The following is a 17,440-nucleotide window of genomic DNA, read 5'->3' on the forward strand; positions in this document are numbered from 1 at the left end:
TTAACTTTCCCCGTGACATGTCTGCAGCCTGGCATCCAACTCCATCTCTCTGAGCCAAAGGTCTTCCAGCGTGTGTTTACCCTGAATCACAGCATCCAGAACTTCCCACCTTCTGCAAAGTGAAAGACAAGTCTCACTCTGCCCTCTCCAATGTGTGTACGTATTCCCTACAGTATGGAAACAGGCCGTTTGGCCCAAAATGTCCACACTGACCCTCCAAAGAGTAACCCACCCAGACCCATTCCCCTCCCTATATTTACCCCTGACTAATGCACCTAACACTGTGGAATTTAGCATGGCCAATTCACCTGACCTGCACATCTTTTGGATTGTGGGAGGAAACTGGAGCACCTGGAGGAAACCCATGCAGACATGGGGAGAATGTGCCAACTCCACATAGACAGTTGCCCAAGGTGGGAATCGAACCTGGATCCCTGGTGCTGCGAGGCAGGACTGCTAACCACTGAGCCACCATGCCACCCAGTAACTGATTAATTGTTTCTACTGGCCAAGCAGAGGCCGATAGGCAAGTTTGGAACCCATGAGGACGGTCTCAACCGGGACCTTCACGACACTTAACACTGTCTCTCACTCCCACACGCACACATACACACCCAGTCACGCAGACCCTCTCTCACACACATACACCTCCCACACTCAAATCCATGCACACACCTTCTCACAGGCTTCTACTCCATTGCATCGACACACTTTATCAAGCATGCACATGCAAACACACACACTGTCTCTCTCATGCGCACACACACACACACACAAACCTATGCAGTGAATTTGCATTTGCAGATACATTGTGCTATTTGAGCAAAACACAATCTGCAGGCAGTCAATCTATGTAATATTTTATAAATTCCTACTTTGGAAATAGAACATGTGTGACTCAGGACTGGGATACAGACAGACTTGAACCTCACACCTTTCTTGCATTGTCTGAGCGGAGATGTCACCTATTTTTATAAAATCTTAAGTCATCGGGAGAATGTGACATAAAAGCAGTTCTGGGATATACATGTTAATGAACCGAAACCTGCAGCCCATTCTAAAAGATGAAAGACTGAACTGCAACTGGACTGGTTCAGGAAATCTTATCAACTGCATGACACTGTAATGTTTTGCGATAAATTCTATGTCTTATGATCCTGCTCAACAGCTACCTGATGATGGAGCAGCGCTCCGAAAGCTTGCGCTTCCAAATAAATCTGTTGAGACTATAACCTGGAGTTGTGTAGATTTTAACTTTATCCACCTCAGTCCAACACCAGCAACTCCACATCATTTCTAAATAACACAGCCCATACCTCCTGGTGCTGCCAGTAAACTTTACAATGCCGATAAAACGACACAGTACCTGCACTCCTGAAATATTTGCAATTTCCAACGATACTAGCTACTCATTCACTGCTCCATCTGATACACGACATTGGAAACTTAGTGCAGGAGGCTGAAAGAAATCAAGTGTAGTGAAGGTCCCGGGGGGGGGGGGTGGGGAAGAGGAAGGAGTGGGGGAGGAAGGAGTGGGGGAGGAAGGGGTGGGGGAGGAAGGGGTGGGGGAGGGTGGGGAAGGCAGTGTAGAGTCAGCCATAGGCCAGACAGGGTAAAGGATACAGCTGGGACGACTGAGTGAATCCTTTCCCACAATGGTAGATTCCTTCCCGAAAAATGACATGAGTGAATCAGATGGGGGTTTTCTTCCCCCTCCCCCCCAAAAATGGCTTCATCATTAGACTTGGAACTCCAGATTACTGACTGAATTCCAATTTCACCATCTGCCACAGCAGGATTTGAACCCGGGAGGCCCTGGAACTGGGTTAATACTCCAGTCGATAATGGCACTCAGCCCTCACTCCTTCAATGCCCCTGCTATGGCACGTGAACTTGCTGGTGCCTCTGCAGGTGGGAGGAGCAGGTGAACACCTTACTGCACCTGGGGCAACTGAAGGGCCTCTCCCCTATGTGGACCTGCTGGTGTTTCTGAAGTGTGATGGCCTGGGTAAAGCACTTCCCGCACTCGGGACAACTAAAGGGCCTCTCCCCGTTGTGGATCCGCTGATGGGTCTGGAGGTTGGAGGCCCGGGCAAAGCCCTTCCCACACTCGGGGCACCTGAAGGGCCTCTCCCTGGTGTGGGACTGCTGGTGTCTCAGCCGGGCAGAGGCCTGGGTAAAGCACTTCCCGCATTCACAGCAGCTGAAGGGCCTCTCCCCTGTGTGGACCCGCTGGTGGGTCTGCAGGGTGGAGGAATCGCTGAAGCCTTTACCGCACTCTGGGCAGCTGAAGGGCCTCTCCCCCGTGTGGACCCGCCGGTGGGTCAGCAGGTGGGAGGAATCACTGAAGGTCTTCCCGCACTCGGGGCAGGAGAGTGGCCTCTCCCCCTTGTGGATTCGCTGGTGCCTCAGCAGGGCGAAGGAATTGCTGAAGACCTTCCCACACTCGTGGCAGCTGAAAGGCCTCTCCCCCGTGTGGACCCGCCTGTGGATCAGCAGGGCGGATGCCTGGGTAAAGCCCTTCCTGCACTCGGTGCAGGGGAATGGCCTCTCCCCGGTGTGACTGCGCCGGTGAGTCTCCAGAGCAGACGGGGCACAGAAGCCTTTCCCACAGTCGCCACATTTCCACGGTTTCTTCACGGGGCGGGATTCCTCGGGTTTCTCCGTGGCCGAAGCTTCAGCTGCACACAAAGGTGGGTACAGCCCCACCCTGCCGTGAATTCCTCTTTCCAGGCCGTATAACTGTTTCAGGCTCCATACTCACTGCGCTGCAACGTAGGGTCTCTCATCCAGTCCCACTGATTCTGAAAATGTATTCAAGCCGGAAGCACAGTCAAAAATCGTTGCAGTCCCGATGTCCCAGTGTCACTGTCAGACATTGATGTGAAAGTGAGGACTGCAGATGCTGAAGAGTCAAGAGTTCAAAAGTATGACGCTGGAAAAGCACTGTAGGTCAGGCAGCATCCAAGGAGCAGAAGAGTCAATGCTTCGGGCATAAGGCGATTTTGAAATTTCCGTCTTCAGATCTTCAAATACTCTGTAAAAAGAGATTACAAAAGTTATTACACTTAGTGCAGTGTAACAATTCTGAACAAGCAATTCTACTTTCTGCAGATTATACTTTTCTTTTGTTATTCCACAAAATTGAACGCACCATCCCACTCTCTCTCCCCCTCTGTTCTCACTCCACTCTAATTCTCCTCAAGGTGCTGATTCAGGATCTTACAGATGCAACCAACATAGAGTCATAGAGATGTACAGCATGGAAACAGACCTGAACCCAGGGAAAAGACTGTCTATTTATCCTATACATGCCCCTCATAAATTTCTAAACCTCTATAAGGTTATCCCTCAGGCTCCAAAACTCCAGGGAAAACAGCTCCAATTGGTTCAGCCTCTCCCTATAGCTCAAATCCTCCAACCCTGGCGACATCCTTGTAAATCGTTTCTGAACCCTTTCAAGTTTCACAACATCTTTTCGTTGGAAGGAGACCAGAATTGCACGCAATATTCCAACAGTGTCCTAACCAATGTTCTGTACAGCCGCAACATGACCTCCCAAGAGTTCAAAATTAACATGAAAGAAGTCTTCGATAAGCATTTGGTCCTTAAAGTTTGACAAGGCACTGATGAAATGCATCCAACAATCTTGAAGGAAGGGACTTGGAGGAGGTGCCAGAAGACTGGAGAATTGCAAACATTGCAGCCTGGTTTAAGAAAGGTTGTAAAGTTAATCTCAGCAATTATAGAGTCATAGAGATGTACAGCATGGAAACAGACCCTTCGGTCCAACCCATCCATGCCGACCAGATATCCCAACCCAATCTAGTCCCACCTGCCAGTTTAAATTTGGTGGAGAAGCTTCCAGTAAGTCTTATTCTGGTCAAAATTAGTAGTCTAACTTGTTAGAGATTTGTGAAGACGTTACAGGCTTGATAAGGATAACACTTCAGCTCTCCTCTTTGTTATCCATCCTGGCTATCTTGGGGAGCCTGGTACCCCTATAGCCTTGACATTATTCTGAATGGCATGCGTTTGAGGCGATTAAAGCACCAAAGTGTGACTTCAGATTACTTGGCTACACGGGTGTCTCGGTTTTGCTATCCTATCTTTCCCATAAAGGCTGACAGAACAGGCTGTGTGCAGGAGTCTGCTGGGCACCACCTTCATTAATCAAAAGAGAAAGAGCTATTGATTCAGCACCTCAGTAAATCTTGAGGCAGTCTTGGCTCCTATGCACATGTTGGGATACATGTAAGGAGATGTTTATATTTTGCTTCTGTACTTAGAATTCATAAATTGAAGCCAATGTACATTTTTAAAATCTTCAAGATTAAAAGTACAGAGGAGATCAATATTATACAACAATCCAACAACCCCGTCCCAAGACAACAGGCGCCTGACCCTCACAAAGCTGGCGGCCGGTTGCCCGGGCAACCCGAGAGCTCCTTCGCCGGTGAAGTAAACACTGGGCCTGTGGGGCTTTTATTCGCGGCCTGAGGCCTCCCCCTAGGAGTTTATAAACTCCCCAGTCTCCCTCCTCCCGCGGTTCCCAATCCTACCCTGTCTCACTGTCTCCTCTCCCCGGGGGCAGGAGCCAGGTCTTGGCGCTCGGGCCTGGCGACCTCCCCGGGATGTTCCTGAAACCTGGTCCTGTTCTGAAGGAGGATCCCCGGACCCGAAACACCTCCTCACATTCCTCCCGACACGAGCTGCCGGACCTGCTCAGCTTTTCCAGCGGCTCCTGTTCTTGTTCCTTCAGCCACCGGCGCCATTCCTCTCCCACACTCAGCAACACTGTCTTTGTCGCCGCGAGACCTACACTGCACATGCGCCAACACACAGGGGGCGTGATCCCGACAACGTCGTCACCAACGGAGGGGGCGTGGTTGGGGAGCCCTCCAACCAATAGGGGACAATGGGGGTTGGTTTTCCCCGCCCCCAGCCACCTGAAAGGTGGGTTTCTTTTTAATTTTCAGCCTGTTCAGGAATGTTACTCCAAACCTTTGGAAAGCTGAAACATCGGGAAACTTCCAGACACAAACAAAGGGATTTTCAAAGATGAATAGAAATAGGTAAGGTAAATTACGAAAGAGGAGAAAGCGAGGGCTGCAGATGCTGGAGATCAGAGCTGAAAATGTGTTGCTGGAAAAGCGCAGCAGGTCAGGCAGCATCCAGGGAACAGGAGAATCGACGTTTCGGGCATGAGCCCTTTTTCAGGAATGAGGAAAGTGTGTCCAGCAGCCTAAGATAAAAGGCAGGGAGGAGTGACTTGGGGGAGGGGCTTTGGAAATGTGATAGGTGGAAGGAGGTCAAGGTGAGGGTGATAGGCCGGAGTGGGGGTGGGGGTGGGGGTGGGGGTGGAGAGGTCAGGAAGAAGATTGCAGGTTAGGAAGGCGGTGCTGAGTTCGAGGGATTTGACTGAGACAAATCCCCCCAACTTTGGCAAATAGGGTTAAGGAGAATCCAAAGGGTTTTTACAAATACATTAAGGACAAAAGGGTCACTGGGGAGAGAATAGGGCACATCAAAGATGAAGAAGGGCTTATGCCCGAAACATCGATTCTCCTGTTCCCTGGATGCTGCCTGACCTGCTGCGCTTTTCCAGCAACACATTTCCAGCACATCAAAGATGAGCAAGGCAGCCAATGTGTGGAACTACAGGAGATAGGGGAGATACTAAACGAGTATTTTGCATCAATGTTTACTCTGGCGAAGGACATGAAAAATATAGAATGTAGGGAAATAGATTATAACATCTTTAAAAATGTCCATATTACAGAGGTGGTGGTCCTGGATGTCTTGAAACATGAAGGTGGATAAATCTCCAGGACCTGGTCAGGTGTACCCGAGAACTCTGTGGGAGGCTACGGGAAGTGATTGTGGGGCCCCTTGCTGAAATATTTGTATCATTGATAGTCACAGGAGAGGTGCCAGAAAACTGGAGGTTGGTTAACATGGTACCACTAGTTAAGAAAGGTGATAAGGAAAAGCCAGGGAACCTGACATCGGTGGTGGGCAGGTTATTGGAGTGAAACCTGAGAGACAGGATTTACACATATTTGGAAAGGCAAGGACTGATTAGGGATAGTCGGCATAGCTTTATGCATGGGAAATCATGTCTCTCAAACTTGATTGAGTGCTTTGAAGAAGTAACAAAGAAGATTGATGAGGGCAGAGCAATGGACGTGATCTATATGGACTTCAGTAAGGTGTTTGACAAGGTTCCCCAAGGGAGACTGGTTAGCAAGGTTAGATCTTATGGAATACAGAGAGAACTAACCATTTGGATACAGAACTGGCTCAAAGAGTTGTTTTTCAGTTGCCTTGTGGCACTCCACTGGCTTATGACCAGTGGAGTGCCACAAGGATCAGTGCAAGGTCCACTACTTTCTGTATTTTTTATGCAAATGACTTGGATGTGAACATAAATGTATAGTTAGTAGGTTTGCTGATGACACCAAAATTGGAGGTGTAGTGAACAACGAGGAAGGTTACCTCAGATTACAATGGGATCTTGATCAGATGTGCCAATGGGCTGAGGAGTGGCAGATGGAGTTTAATTTCGATGAATGCAAGGTGCTGCATTTTGGAAAAACAAATCAGAGCAGCACATCTACACTTAATGGTAAGGTTCTAGGGAGTGTTGTTGAACAAAGAGACCTTGGAGTGCAGGTTCACAGTTCCTTGAAAGTGGAGTTGCAGATAGATAGGATAGTGAAGGTGGTGTTTGGTATACTTTCCTTTATTGGTCAGAGTATTGAGTATAGGATTTGAGAGGTCATGTTGGGCTGTACAGGAGAATGTTTAGGACCCTTTTGGAATAAGTGTACAATTCCGGCATCCTTCCTCTTGGAAGGATGTTGTGAAACTTGAAAGGGTTCAGAAAAGATTTACAAGGATGTTCCCAGGGTTGGAGGATTTGAGCTATAGGGAGAAGTTGACTAGGCTGAGGCTGTTCTCCCTGGAGTGGAAGCGGCTGAGGGGTGACCTGAGAGGTTTATAAAATCATGAAAATCACGGATAGGGCGAACAGCCAAGGTCTTTTACCCCCCGAAATGGAGGAGTCCAAAACTAGAAGGTATAAGTTTAAGATGAGAGGGGGAAAGATTTAAAAGGGAACTAAGGGGCAACGTTTTCACGCAGAAGGTAGAGCGTGTATGGAATGAGCAGCCAGAGGTAGTGGTGGAGGTGGGTACAATTACAATATTTAAAAGGTGTCTAGATGAATAGTTCGGATTTAGAGGAATATGGAGCAAATGCTGGAACTTGGGACTGGGCCAGATTGGAACATCTGGTCGGCATGGATGAGTTGAACTGAAGTGTCTGTTTCTGTGCGGTGTGACTCTGAGTCTATAACTGCTTTGACCGAAACGAGACCTTTTTACTGATAATCTTCCTGCTGGATTTTTTTAGTGCACCCAGTTTCAGTCGATTTCTAGTGGGGAAAATTGGCATATGTCCTGTATCCTGGAAATTCTGAAAAATAAAAATAAATAATTCTCCCTGTGAATGGTATAATCCACACCCCGTGATGTGAATGGTACAATCCTCCCCGCCCCTTTTCCTCCTCCACACCCCTCCACCTTCGAATGATGCAATCGTCCCCCTCTGAATGGTATAATCCTTTACTCCCCCACAGCCATTAAGGGTACAATCCTCCAAAGTCTCAATGGTACGATCCTTTCTACACCACCCCGAATGAATGGTACAATCCTCCCCCTGAGCTGGGATTCCCCAATCCCTTTCTGTTTCACATTTCCGAAGCCTTTCCCATTTTGAGAACAGTCTCTGTTTCTGGTCTTCCCACCAAAGTGCATAACCTCAGACTTTACCACATTGTATTGCATCTGCCCCTTCTCTGACCATTCTCCTGGCCTGTCCAAGCATTCTCAGTATGGACTCCTTTGGAACTCCAAAGACCCCTTTATGCCAATTCTCTGCCTTCTGCCAGTCAGCCAATCCTCTATCCGTGCCAGTACCTTGCTCCTACACCAGGGACTCTTATCTTACTTAGCAGCCTCCTGCATGGCACCTTGTCAAAGGCCTTCTGGAAATCCAAATCACTCACGTCCACTGGCTCTCCCTTTGTCTAACTTACTCACTACCTGCTCAAAGAATCCTAATAGATTTGTCAGACATGACCTCCTGTTGTCAAAGCCATGCAGACTCGGTCCTGTTTTACCATGCACCTCCACATACTTCCCACTCTCACCCTCCATAAAACCTGTTAAGTTTACCCATTTTTACCATAAATACGTTGTTCTGCTCTTTAAAATGAATTCAAGTTTAAAGATTTCATATTATGTATGTACATTACCTTTGCCCCTTATAATATTTTATCCTTCTGAAGAAGACCTTCAAAAGAGATTAGCACAAGGTATGAAACTGACTGTGACTGCATCAAGTAAAGGAATTAGTAAGAATGAGAAAGGAGTGGCTAAATATCTAAACCTACCCATGCAAAGATCAAGAAGGCACAACAACACTTTTTCTTCCTCAAGATGCTCAAGAAATTCGGCATGTCCATAATGACACTCACCAACATTTACAGATGCACCACAGAAAGCATTGAATCTGGGTGCATCACACCCTGCTACGGCAACTGCTCTGCCCAGGACTGGAAGAAACTACAGAAGGTGGTGTGCACAGCACAGTCCATCATAGAAGCCAACCTCCCACCCATGAAATCCATCTTCACTTCTCATTGTCATGGAAAGGCTACCAACCTCAAAGACCCCTCCCACCCCAGGAATGATCTCTTGCACCATCTTCTGTCAGGCAGAAGATACAGAAGCTTGAACACATGTACCAACAGGTTCAAGAATAGCTTCTTCCCTGCCATTATTAGACTGCTGAATGGAGCTCTCCAATTTGAAATTTAATGTTGACCTTGCTTCTGCACACCTCCTGTGCAGCTGTAACCCTGTACGCCTCACTCTGTCTAAGCGCAGTATGACCTGCATGTCCTTGTTTGCTCGGATCTGACTGTACTGCTGATAAAACAACATTTTTGACTCTACTTAGGTACATAGCACAGTACAGGCCCTTCGGCACTCGATGCAGTACCGGCCCTTTATCCTACTCTAAGATCAGACTGACCTACATACCATTTATTGTACTAACTTTCATGTACCTATCCAAGAGTCGATTAAATGTCCCTAATGTATCTGACTCTACTACCACAGTTGACAGTGCATTTCACACAGCCACCACTATCCGAGTAGAGAACCTACTGACATCTCCCTGAAACCTTCCTCCAATTACCTTAAAATTATGCCGAGAGTGTGGTGCTGGAAAACCATAGCAGGTCAGGCAGCAGCCAAGGAGCAGGAGAATTGACGTTTTGGGCATAAGCCCTTCATCAGGACCGAGGCTTGTGGTCCGGGGTGCTGAGAGATAAATGGGAAGAGGGTGGGGTTGGGGACAAGGTGGCTGAGAATGCCATAGGTAGATGAAGGTAGGGGTGGGTGTGTGTGTGTGTGTGTGTTTGTGAGAGGTGGGGGTTGGGGGGGTGGCAAGATGATAGTTCGGAGGGGGTTATGGTGCAGATAGATAGGAAAAAATGATGGACAGGTCAGAAGGGGCAGCACCAAGTTGGAGGCTTGGGACTGGGATAAAGTGGGGGAGGTGAGGAAACTGTTGAAATCCACATTTGTCCTGTGTGGTTGCAGGGTCGCAAGGCAGAGTATGAGGTGTTCCTCCTCCAGGCATCAGGTAGTAACGGTTTGGCAATGGATAGGTTGGAGAAGTGGGTGGAGCTGATAGATTGAAAAGTTGATGGACAGGTCAAGATGGCGTGCTGAGTTGAAGGCATGGGACTGGGATAAAGTGGGGGGGGGGTGGAAAATGATGTCTAGCATCTGCAGTCCTCATTCTCTCCTCCTTAAAATTATAGACATTTATAAGGGGCATGGATAGGGTGAATACCCAAGGTCTTTCCCCAAAGTCTAGTACTAAAGGGGCATAGGTTGAAGGTGAGTGGGGAAAGGGACCTGAGGGGCAACATTTTCATGCAGAGGGTGGTGCGTGTATGGAATGAACTGCCAGAAGTGGTGGAGGCTGGTACAATTACAACACTTAAAAGGCATCTGGATGGGGATACGAATAGGAAGGGTACAGATGAACATAGGCCAAATGCTGGCAAATGGGTCACCAGATTCATTTAAGGTATGGACTGAAGGGTTTGTTTCAGGCTCTACAACTCTATGACTATGTCTACATAGTTGGAAACCAATTTCACAAAATGAGGAATAGGTCATTCACCCCTTACAGCCTGTCCTGAGCTGTGGCCTAACTGCACATATTCCAGTGCAAGTTTCAGAAAGATTTCAGCAGCTCTTTTAAAAAATTGAAATGCGTTTAGACTTCAATGATGTTTCTGAATATATCATTTTAGCTAATCTCAATTTTAAAGATAAGAGTTTCGAGTGAACACAGCCCACACCTCCCAGTGCAGCCAGTAACCTTTACAATGTTGATGAAACGATGCAGTACCTGTACTCCTTAAACATTTACAATTTCTAATGATACTAGCTACTCATTCACTGCTCCATCTGATACACAACATTAGAAACTTGGTGCAGGAGGCTGGAAGAAATGAGCAGCTTTAAAACAAAAAAACCATCTGGAGCTCAAAGCTTTCAATGAGAGTCTGAGTCCAGCAGTAAGTTCAGGTAATCTTTATTGTGACCCAGCTTTGTTCCAGCTTCAGATCCCCCCCAGCAAAAAGATGTAGAGAAAGTAGCTGCTTTTTAAACAGCTCAAGGTCAAAGCGCACACACTCCCCCTCCCCACCTCACTTTCTTTACTATCGGTCAGCACAGAGTTGTCCCTTTGTAATTGGATCCTTGGTACAGCCTTAACCCTTGGGGCCGGGAACGGGGGCAGTGTGGAGTGAAACAGACTGCTGTGGGTCTGGAGTCACGTGTAGGCCAAACCGGGTAAAGGATGCAGCTGGGACGACTGAGTGAATCCTTTCCCACAATGGCAGTTTCCTTCCCGAAAAAGGGCATGAGTGAATCAGACTGGGGTTTTCTCTCTCCCGGCTCCCCCAGAAAATGGTTTCATCGTTAGATTCTGACCATATTCCAATTCCGCCATCTGCAGCGGTGGTATTCAAACCCAACAGATCCCAGAACTGGGTTAATAGTCCAGTCGATAACTGCACTCGGCAGTCGCTTTGTCAGTCCCCCTGCGATAGCACGTGAAGTCGCTGGTGGCTCCGGAGGTGGGAGGAGCGGGTGAAAGCCTTCCCACACTCAGGGCAGCTGAAGGGCCTCTCCCCTGTGTGGACTCGCCGGTGGGTCAGCAGGGAGGAGGAATCGCTGAAGGCCTTCCCGCACTCGGGACAGCTGAAGGGCCTCTCCCCTGTATGGACTCGCCGGTGGGTCAGCAGGGAGGAGGAATAGCTGAAGGCCTTCCCGCACTCGGGACAGCAGAAGGGCCTCTCCCCCGAATGGACTCGCCGGTGGGTCAGCAGGGAGGAGGAATCGCTGAAGGCCTTCCCGCACTCGGGACAGCAGAAGGGCCTCTCCCCCGAATGGACTCGCCGGTGGGTCAGCAGGGAGGAGGAATAGCTGAAGGCCTTCCCACATTCGGGACAGCAGAAGGGCCTCTCCCCTGTGTGGACCTGCTGGTGGGTCAGCAAATTGGAGGAACGGCTGAAGGCCTTCCCGCACTCGGGGCAGCTGAAGGGGGTCTCCCTCGTGTGGACCCGCTGGTGCCTAAGCAGGGCAGAGACCTGGGTAAAGCCCTTCCCACACTTGGGACAGGAGAATGGCCTCTCCCCGGTGTGGATGCGCCGATGAATCTCCAGGTCAGACGGAGTACGGAAGCCTTTCCCACAGTTACCACACTTCCACGGTTTCTCCATGTCCGAAGTTTCAGCCACAAGCAAATGCATGTACTGCCCCTCACTGCTGTGAGTTCCTCTTTCCAGGCCGTATTACTGTTTCAGGCTCCACACTCAGTGCGCAGCAACAGTAGGGTCTCTCATCCAGTCCCACTGATAATGAAAATGTACTGAAATAGGAACCAAAAAGCTTTGCTCCTTCTCACAGAATTGTAATAAAAAATCGTGGCTGTCCCAATCGATTGAGAGACTGTCAGATATTGAGGTGAAAGTGAGGACCGCAGATGGGGGAGAGTCAGTGTTGAAAAGTGCGGCGCTGGAAAAGCACAGCAGGTCAGGCAGCATCCAAGGAGCAGGAGAGTCAACATTTCGGGCATAAGCCCTTCATCTGTTCATTTTGAAACTTCTGTCTTCGGATCTTCAAATACTCTGGAAAAAGAGATTACAAAAGTCATCGCTGTCAGTGCAGGGTAGAAATTCAGAACAAGCTATTCTACTTTCTGTGCAGCATTCTTTTCTTTTGTTATTCCACAAAATTGAAAGCAACTTCCTTCTCTCTCTCTCTCCCCCTCACCCCTCTGTTCTCACTCCGCTCTAAGTAATTCTCCTGAAGGTGCTGATTCAGGATCATAACAGCAAAAACGTCAAGACTTACATATTGGATAACTCCACCTGAAAGTTAATATCTTTCACAACATTGGGATACTGAGAGTGAGCAGGTCTGATTTTGGGAAGCAAAACAAAATGTGTCAATTCAGGATGAATCAGGAATGCAGCTTGAGGAATAACCAGACACATCAAGGTATTAACACAGACACCAGAGAGAAACTGAACAGAAGAGACGTGGCAAACTTTAGTAGAAAGCCAGAGTCATTAAGATATACCGCACAGTAACAGACCTATTGGTCCAATTCGTCTATGCTGACCAGATATTGTAAATCAATTTAGTCCCATTTGTCAGCACTTGGCCCATATCCCTTGGCCAATCCACCCTACTTTGCACATCCCTGGACACTATGTGTAAGTTAGCATGGCTAACCCACACAAACTTGCACCTCCTTGGGCACAATGGGTACTTTAACACGGCCAATCCACCCTCACCTGCACATCCCTGGACACTATGTGTAAGTTAGCATGATCAATCCACCCTAACCTGGGCAAAGTTAAAAATCACACAAACCCGGGTTATAGTCCAACAGGTTTATTTGGAAGGACCAGCGTTCGGAGCACTGCTCCTTCATCAGGTGATTGTGGAGAATAAGACCATAAGGCACAGAATTTATGGAAAGACATTTGTGGTCTGCCACGGAAATGATATATTGAACAAATCTGGATTGTTAAGTCTTTCATCTTTTAGAATGGATTGCAGGGATCATTAATATGTAAATCCCAGAACTTCCTGTAAGGCACCCTCTGAAGATAACATAAGGCTTTACAACACAAGGTGGCATCTCAGCTCAGACAATGCATTAAAGGTATGAGGTCAGAGTTTGCCTGTATCTCAGTCTTGACTCAGACTGTTTCTATTTCCAAAGCAGGAATTTATAAAATATTATCTGGATTGACTGCCTCCATGAACTGCCGAGTCTCATCCACCAGATGAAATGACTGGATAGGGAGGGCTTGATCCCCACAGGGCAATGAATTCCCACTTTCCACCAAAATCCCAAATGTCCACACTCTCAGTTGCTCTCTCACAAATCAAATATTTCATTGTGACTTCTTCTGCTCCCAGTAAGGGCAAAACATCTTTGAAAGTTGCTCTGAAAGTCCAGTCTTCACAACCACACTTCTGCTTTCACCGAAGACAATTAGTCATACAGCACGAAAACAGACCCTTTGGTCAAACTCGTCTGTGCCAAACAGATACCCAAAATTAATCTAGTCCCATTTGCCAGCATGTGGCTCTTATGGTTCGAAACCATTCCTATTCATGTACCCAGCCAGATGCATTTTAAAGATAATTGTACCAGCCTCACCACTTCCTCTGGCAGCTCGTTCCATACGTGCACAACCCTCTGCGTGAAAACGTTGCCCCTCAGGGCCCTTTTAAATCATTCCCCTCTCACCTCAAACATATGCCCTCTAGTTTTGGACTCTCCTACCTTGGGGAAAAGACCTTGGATATTCACCCTATCCATGCCAGTTATAAACCTCTATATGGTTGCCCCTCAGCCTCTGATGCTCCAGCGAAAATATCCTGGGTCTACTCAGCCTTTTCCTGTAGTCCAAACCCTCCAAGTCTAGCAACATCCTCGCAAATCTTTTCCAACCCCTCTCAAAGTTTCACAAGTTCTTTCCGAAAGCAGGGAGACCAGAACTGGACGCACTATTCCAAAAGTCGCCTTACCAATGTACAGCCACAACATGACCTACCAACGCCTATACTCAATACGCTGACCAATAAAGGAAAGCAGACCAAACACCACCACCACTATCCTGTCTACCTGCAACTCCACATTCAAGGAGCTATGAACCTGCACTCCAAGGTCTCTTTGCTCTGCAACACTCCCCTTCACTGTGCCAGTCCTGCCTGGATTGCTTGACCAAAATGCAAAACCTCACATTTCTCTAAATTAAACTCCATCTGCCACTCCTTGGCCCATTGGTCCATCCGATCAATTCTAATTTATAGTGAATTCTGCTTCCTCTCATTCTCGAGAAGCTGAAAATCTCCATCCCACACACACTCCCTCCCTTCTCACTTTGTAGAACCTAATCCCTGCTGTATCTCATCCTGAAGGGTCTGGTTCATGCTGTTTAACAGGCCCACACTCAGGGGAGATCTAATTGAAACATACAGAATACTGAACGGCCTGGACAGAGTGGATGTTGGGAAGATCTTTCCATTGGGAGGAGAGACTAGGGCTCGAGGCACAGTCTTAGAGTAAAGGGAAGACCTTTACATTGGTGATAAGGAGAAACATCTTCAGCCAGAGAGTAATGACTCTAAGGAATTAACTGCCACAGAAGGCTGTGGAGGCCAGGTCACTGAGGATATTTAAGACTGAGATAGATAGGTTCTTGAGTATCAAGGGGATCGAGGGTTACGGGGAAAAAGCAGGAGAATGTGGATAAGAAACTTAACAGCCACGATTGAATGGTATGAGCAAACCCAATGGGCTGAATGGCCTAATTGCTGTTCCTATATCTGATGGTCTCTTGCTGTCCTGGACACAAACTGCATGAATCCAAGTAAGATTCTGTTAATCCATTTTTTAAGATTAGAATCAGTCTAACCGTTGTGGTACAGACAGCCTCAAACAGGGAAACTCACACCTTCAATACGTTATTTGAGACAACATGATACCAATTGGGAATGTAACTTTTAAAAAAGGTTTTGCTATTTACATATGAAAGAACTAAAACCAACATGGTTATTCTAAAAGATGAGAGACTTAACAATAACCCAGGTCTTTTTCAATATATAATTTCAGTTACATCCCACTGTAAACTTTTGCTATAAATTCAGTGTCTTACAATCTTATTCTTCACAACCACTGATGAAGGAGCAGCAGTCTGAAAGCTAGTGCTTCCAAATAAACCTGTTGGACCATAATCCTATGTTTTTTATTTTTAACTTTGGACACAGAGCGTGAGAATTGGGAGCAGGAGTTGGTCATTTGGTCTTTGGAGCCTGAACCAGCATTGAACAGACCATAACTGGATATGAATCTTCCGACATCTCGGTGGATAGGCTGGGACTTTCTTCACTGGAGCACAGGAGGTTGAGAAGTGACCTCATAGAGGTTTATAAAATCGTGAGAAGTATACATGAGGTGAATGGCAGGTGTCATTTCCCTCAGGTGGGGGTTTCAGGATTAGGCAGCAAATTTTGAAAAGGAGAGAGGAGAAAGGTTTTGAAAAGACTTAAGGCAGCTTTTTTTTTTAAATACAGTAGTTCATGTGTGGAATGAATGTCCAGAGGAAGTGATGTGACTTTCAAAAGACATTTGGTTAATTACATGAATAGGAAAGGTTCGGAGGGATATGGGCCAAACACTGGCAGGTGGGACTAGATTAGTTTGTGAATATATTCAGCATGGACTAGTTGGACTGAATGGTCTGTTTCTTTGCTGTATGACTCTGTAACTGTTCTGTACTTGTCTTAAAAACATTTTCTTGCTTTCTCCCATAAACATCCACTTTATTGTTGCTCAAAACTCAGATGAACTCAGCCTTGAATATATTCAATGACCCCTAACTGCAGGAAGGCATCCACAATTCTGAACACAATTCCTCTTGTGAATATACCACTTGCTTTGCTGATTGCTTGCTGCACCTGTCTAACAACTGGCAGTGACTGGTGTGGAAGGACACTGAACCCCCTTTCTATATCCACATATCATTCCTTATTCCCTTGTGCCTGAAACATCGACTGTCCTGCCCCTCAGATGCTGTCTGACCTGCTGTGCTTTTCCAGCGCCACACTTACTGACTCTAATCACCAGTATCTGCATATCTCACTTTCTCCACATCTCAGTATATCACCATTTAAATAATACACTTCCTTTCTGCTCTTTTTCACAACTTCATATTGTTGTACTCTTTTTCTCATGTTTTCCAATTGTGGTCTTCTCTACATTGTGGAGACTGAGCATAAACTTGGGAACGGTTTGCTGAACGTCGCAGGCGGCTCCACAGTCACTGCCCACTTTAATTCCCCTTCCCACTCCCTTTCTGAAAAGACTATCTTAGGCTTTCTCCATTGCCACAATGAACCAAATAGTAAATTGGAAGAACAACACCTCATCTTCCGCCTGGGCAGCCTATAGCCCAGAGGACTCAACATTGAGTTATCCAGTCTCAAATAACCTCACTTCCCATTCCCCCCCACCCATCCCCCACGACTCCCTTCTCAGCTCCTCCCCCTCATTTCCACTCATCACTGTCACGAACCAGATTTATTCCTCCCATTCACCAACCAGGTCAGACCTTTCACCTATCCCCAATTCACCACCCTCTTTAGGACACTCTTTATCTGCACCCATCCCCAATCCTGAAGAAGGGTTACCCCTGAAACATCGACTTCTCCACCTCCTGATGCTACCTGGCTTGTTCTTCCAGTCTCCTGCCTGTCTATTTTGCCAATTGCGACACAGACGTGGAGCAACGTTTCCAGAGTCTGTCCACCCCGATTCACTCCCTTTCCTTTCAGTTGCTGCAAGTCAACAACTGAAGCCCTGAATGAAAATAAAGAATTGGAAAAGGTGGTGAGAAAAGAGAGTGCCGTACTCACAGATGTTGGACAGAGGAAGGAGATTGCAGTCTGGGGTGAAGCTCAATCTTCATTCAGAGAAACAGGAGCAGTAGCAGCAGCTTCAGAAACTCAGGGTCCAACTTCCGCATTCAGACAATGGGGTGGCTCTGATTGGCAGGAGGACTAGACTCCTTCCGGTCCTCCTGTACGTTCTATTGGTCAATCAAAAGAAGATCGCGCGCCTTTTTGTGCGGACTGCGATGAGCATGCCCAGTGTTTTGCTGACACCCGGCGAGCATGCGCATGGCGTTGCTGACACCGGCAAACATGCGCTGTATGCTCAATCGGGATGCTGGTGTTACTGGCAGATTTCAAGCGTCCAAATG

At 47.3% G+C, this 17,440-nt stretch overlaps 1 protein-coding gene across 1 annotated transcript; it reads right to left on the minus strand.

The window, feature by feature from the left end:
- Window positions 1-1,587: 1,587 nt before the first annotated feature.
- Window positions 1,588-17,314, minus strand: LOC148143605 (uncharacterized). Its single transcript, XM_087975244.1, has 4 exons — window positions 17,094-17,314; window positions 11,207-12,283; window positions 8,683-8,774; window positions 1,588-2,725 (listed from the first exon to the last, which is right to left on the minus strand). Exons 2-4 carry the CDS (start codon window positions 11,903-11,905, stop codon window positions 1,879-1,881), a joined length of 1,638 nt encoding a protein of 545 aa, XP_087831370.1. The 5' UTR covers window positions 11,906-12,283; window positions 17,094-17,314; the 3' UTR covers window positions 1,588-1,878.
- Between the last annotated feature and the right edge of the window lie 126 nt (window positions 17,315-17,440).

This window comes from Chiloscyllium plagiosum, unplaced genomic scaffold (genome assembly GCF_037043375.1).
Source record: "Chiloscyllium plagiosum isolate Xiang-an unplaced genomic scaffold, Cpla_swu_hap1 HiC_scaffold_27, whole genome shotgun sequence".
Taxonomy (NCBI): domain Eukaryota; kingdom Metazoa; phylum Chordata; class Chondrichthyes; order Orectolobiformes; family Hemiscylliidae; genus Chiloscyllium; species Chiloscyllium plagiosum.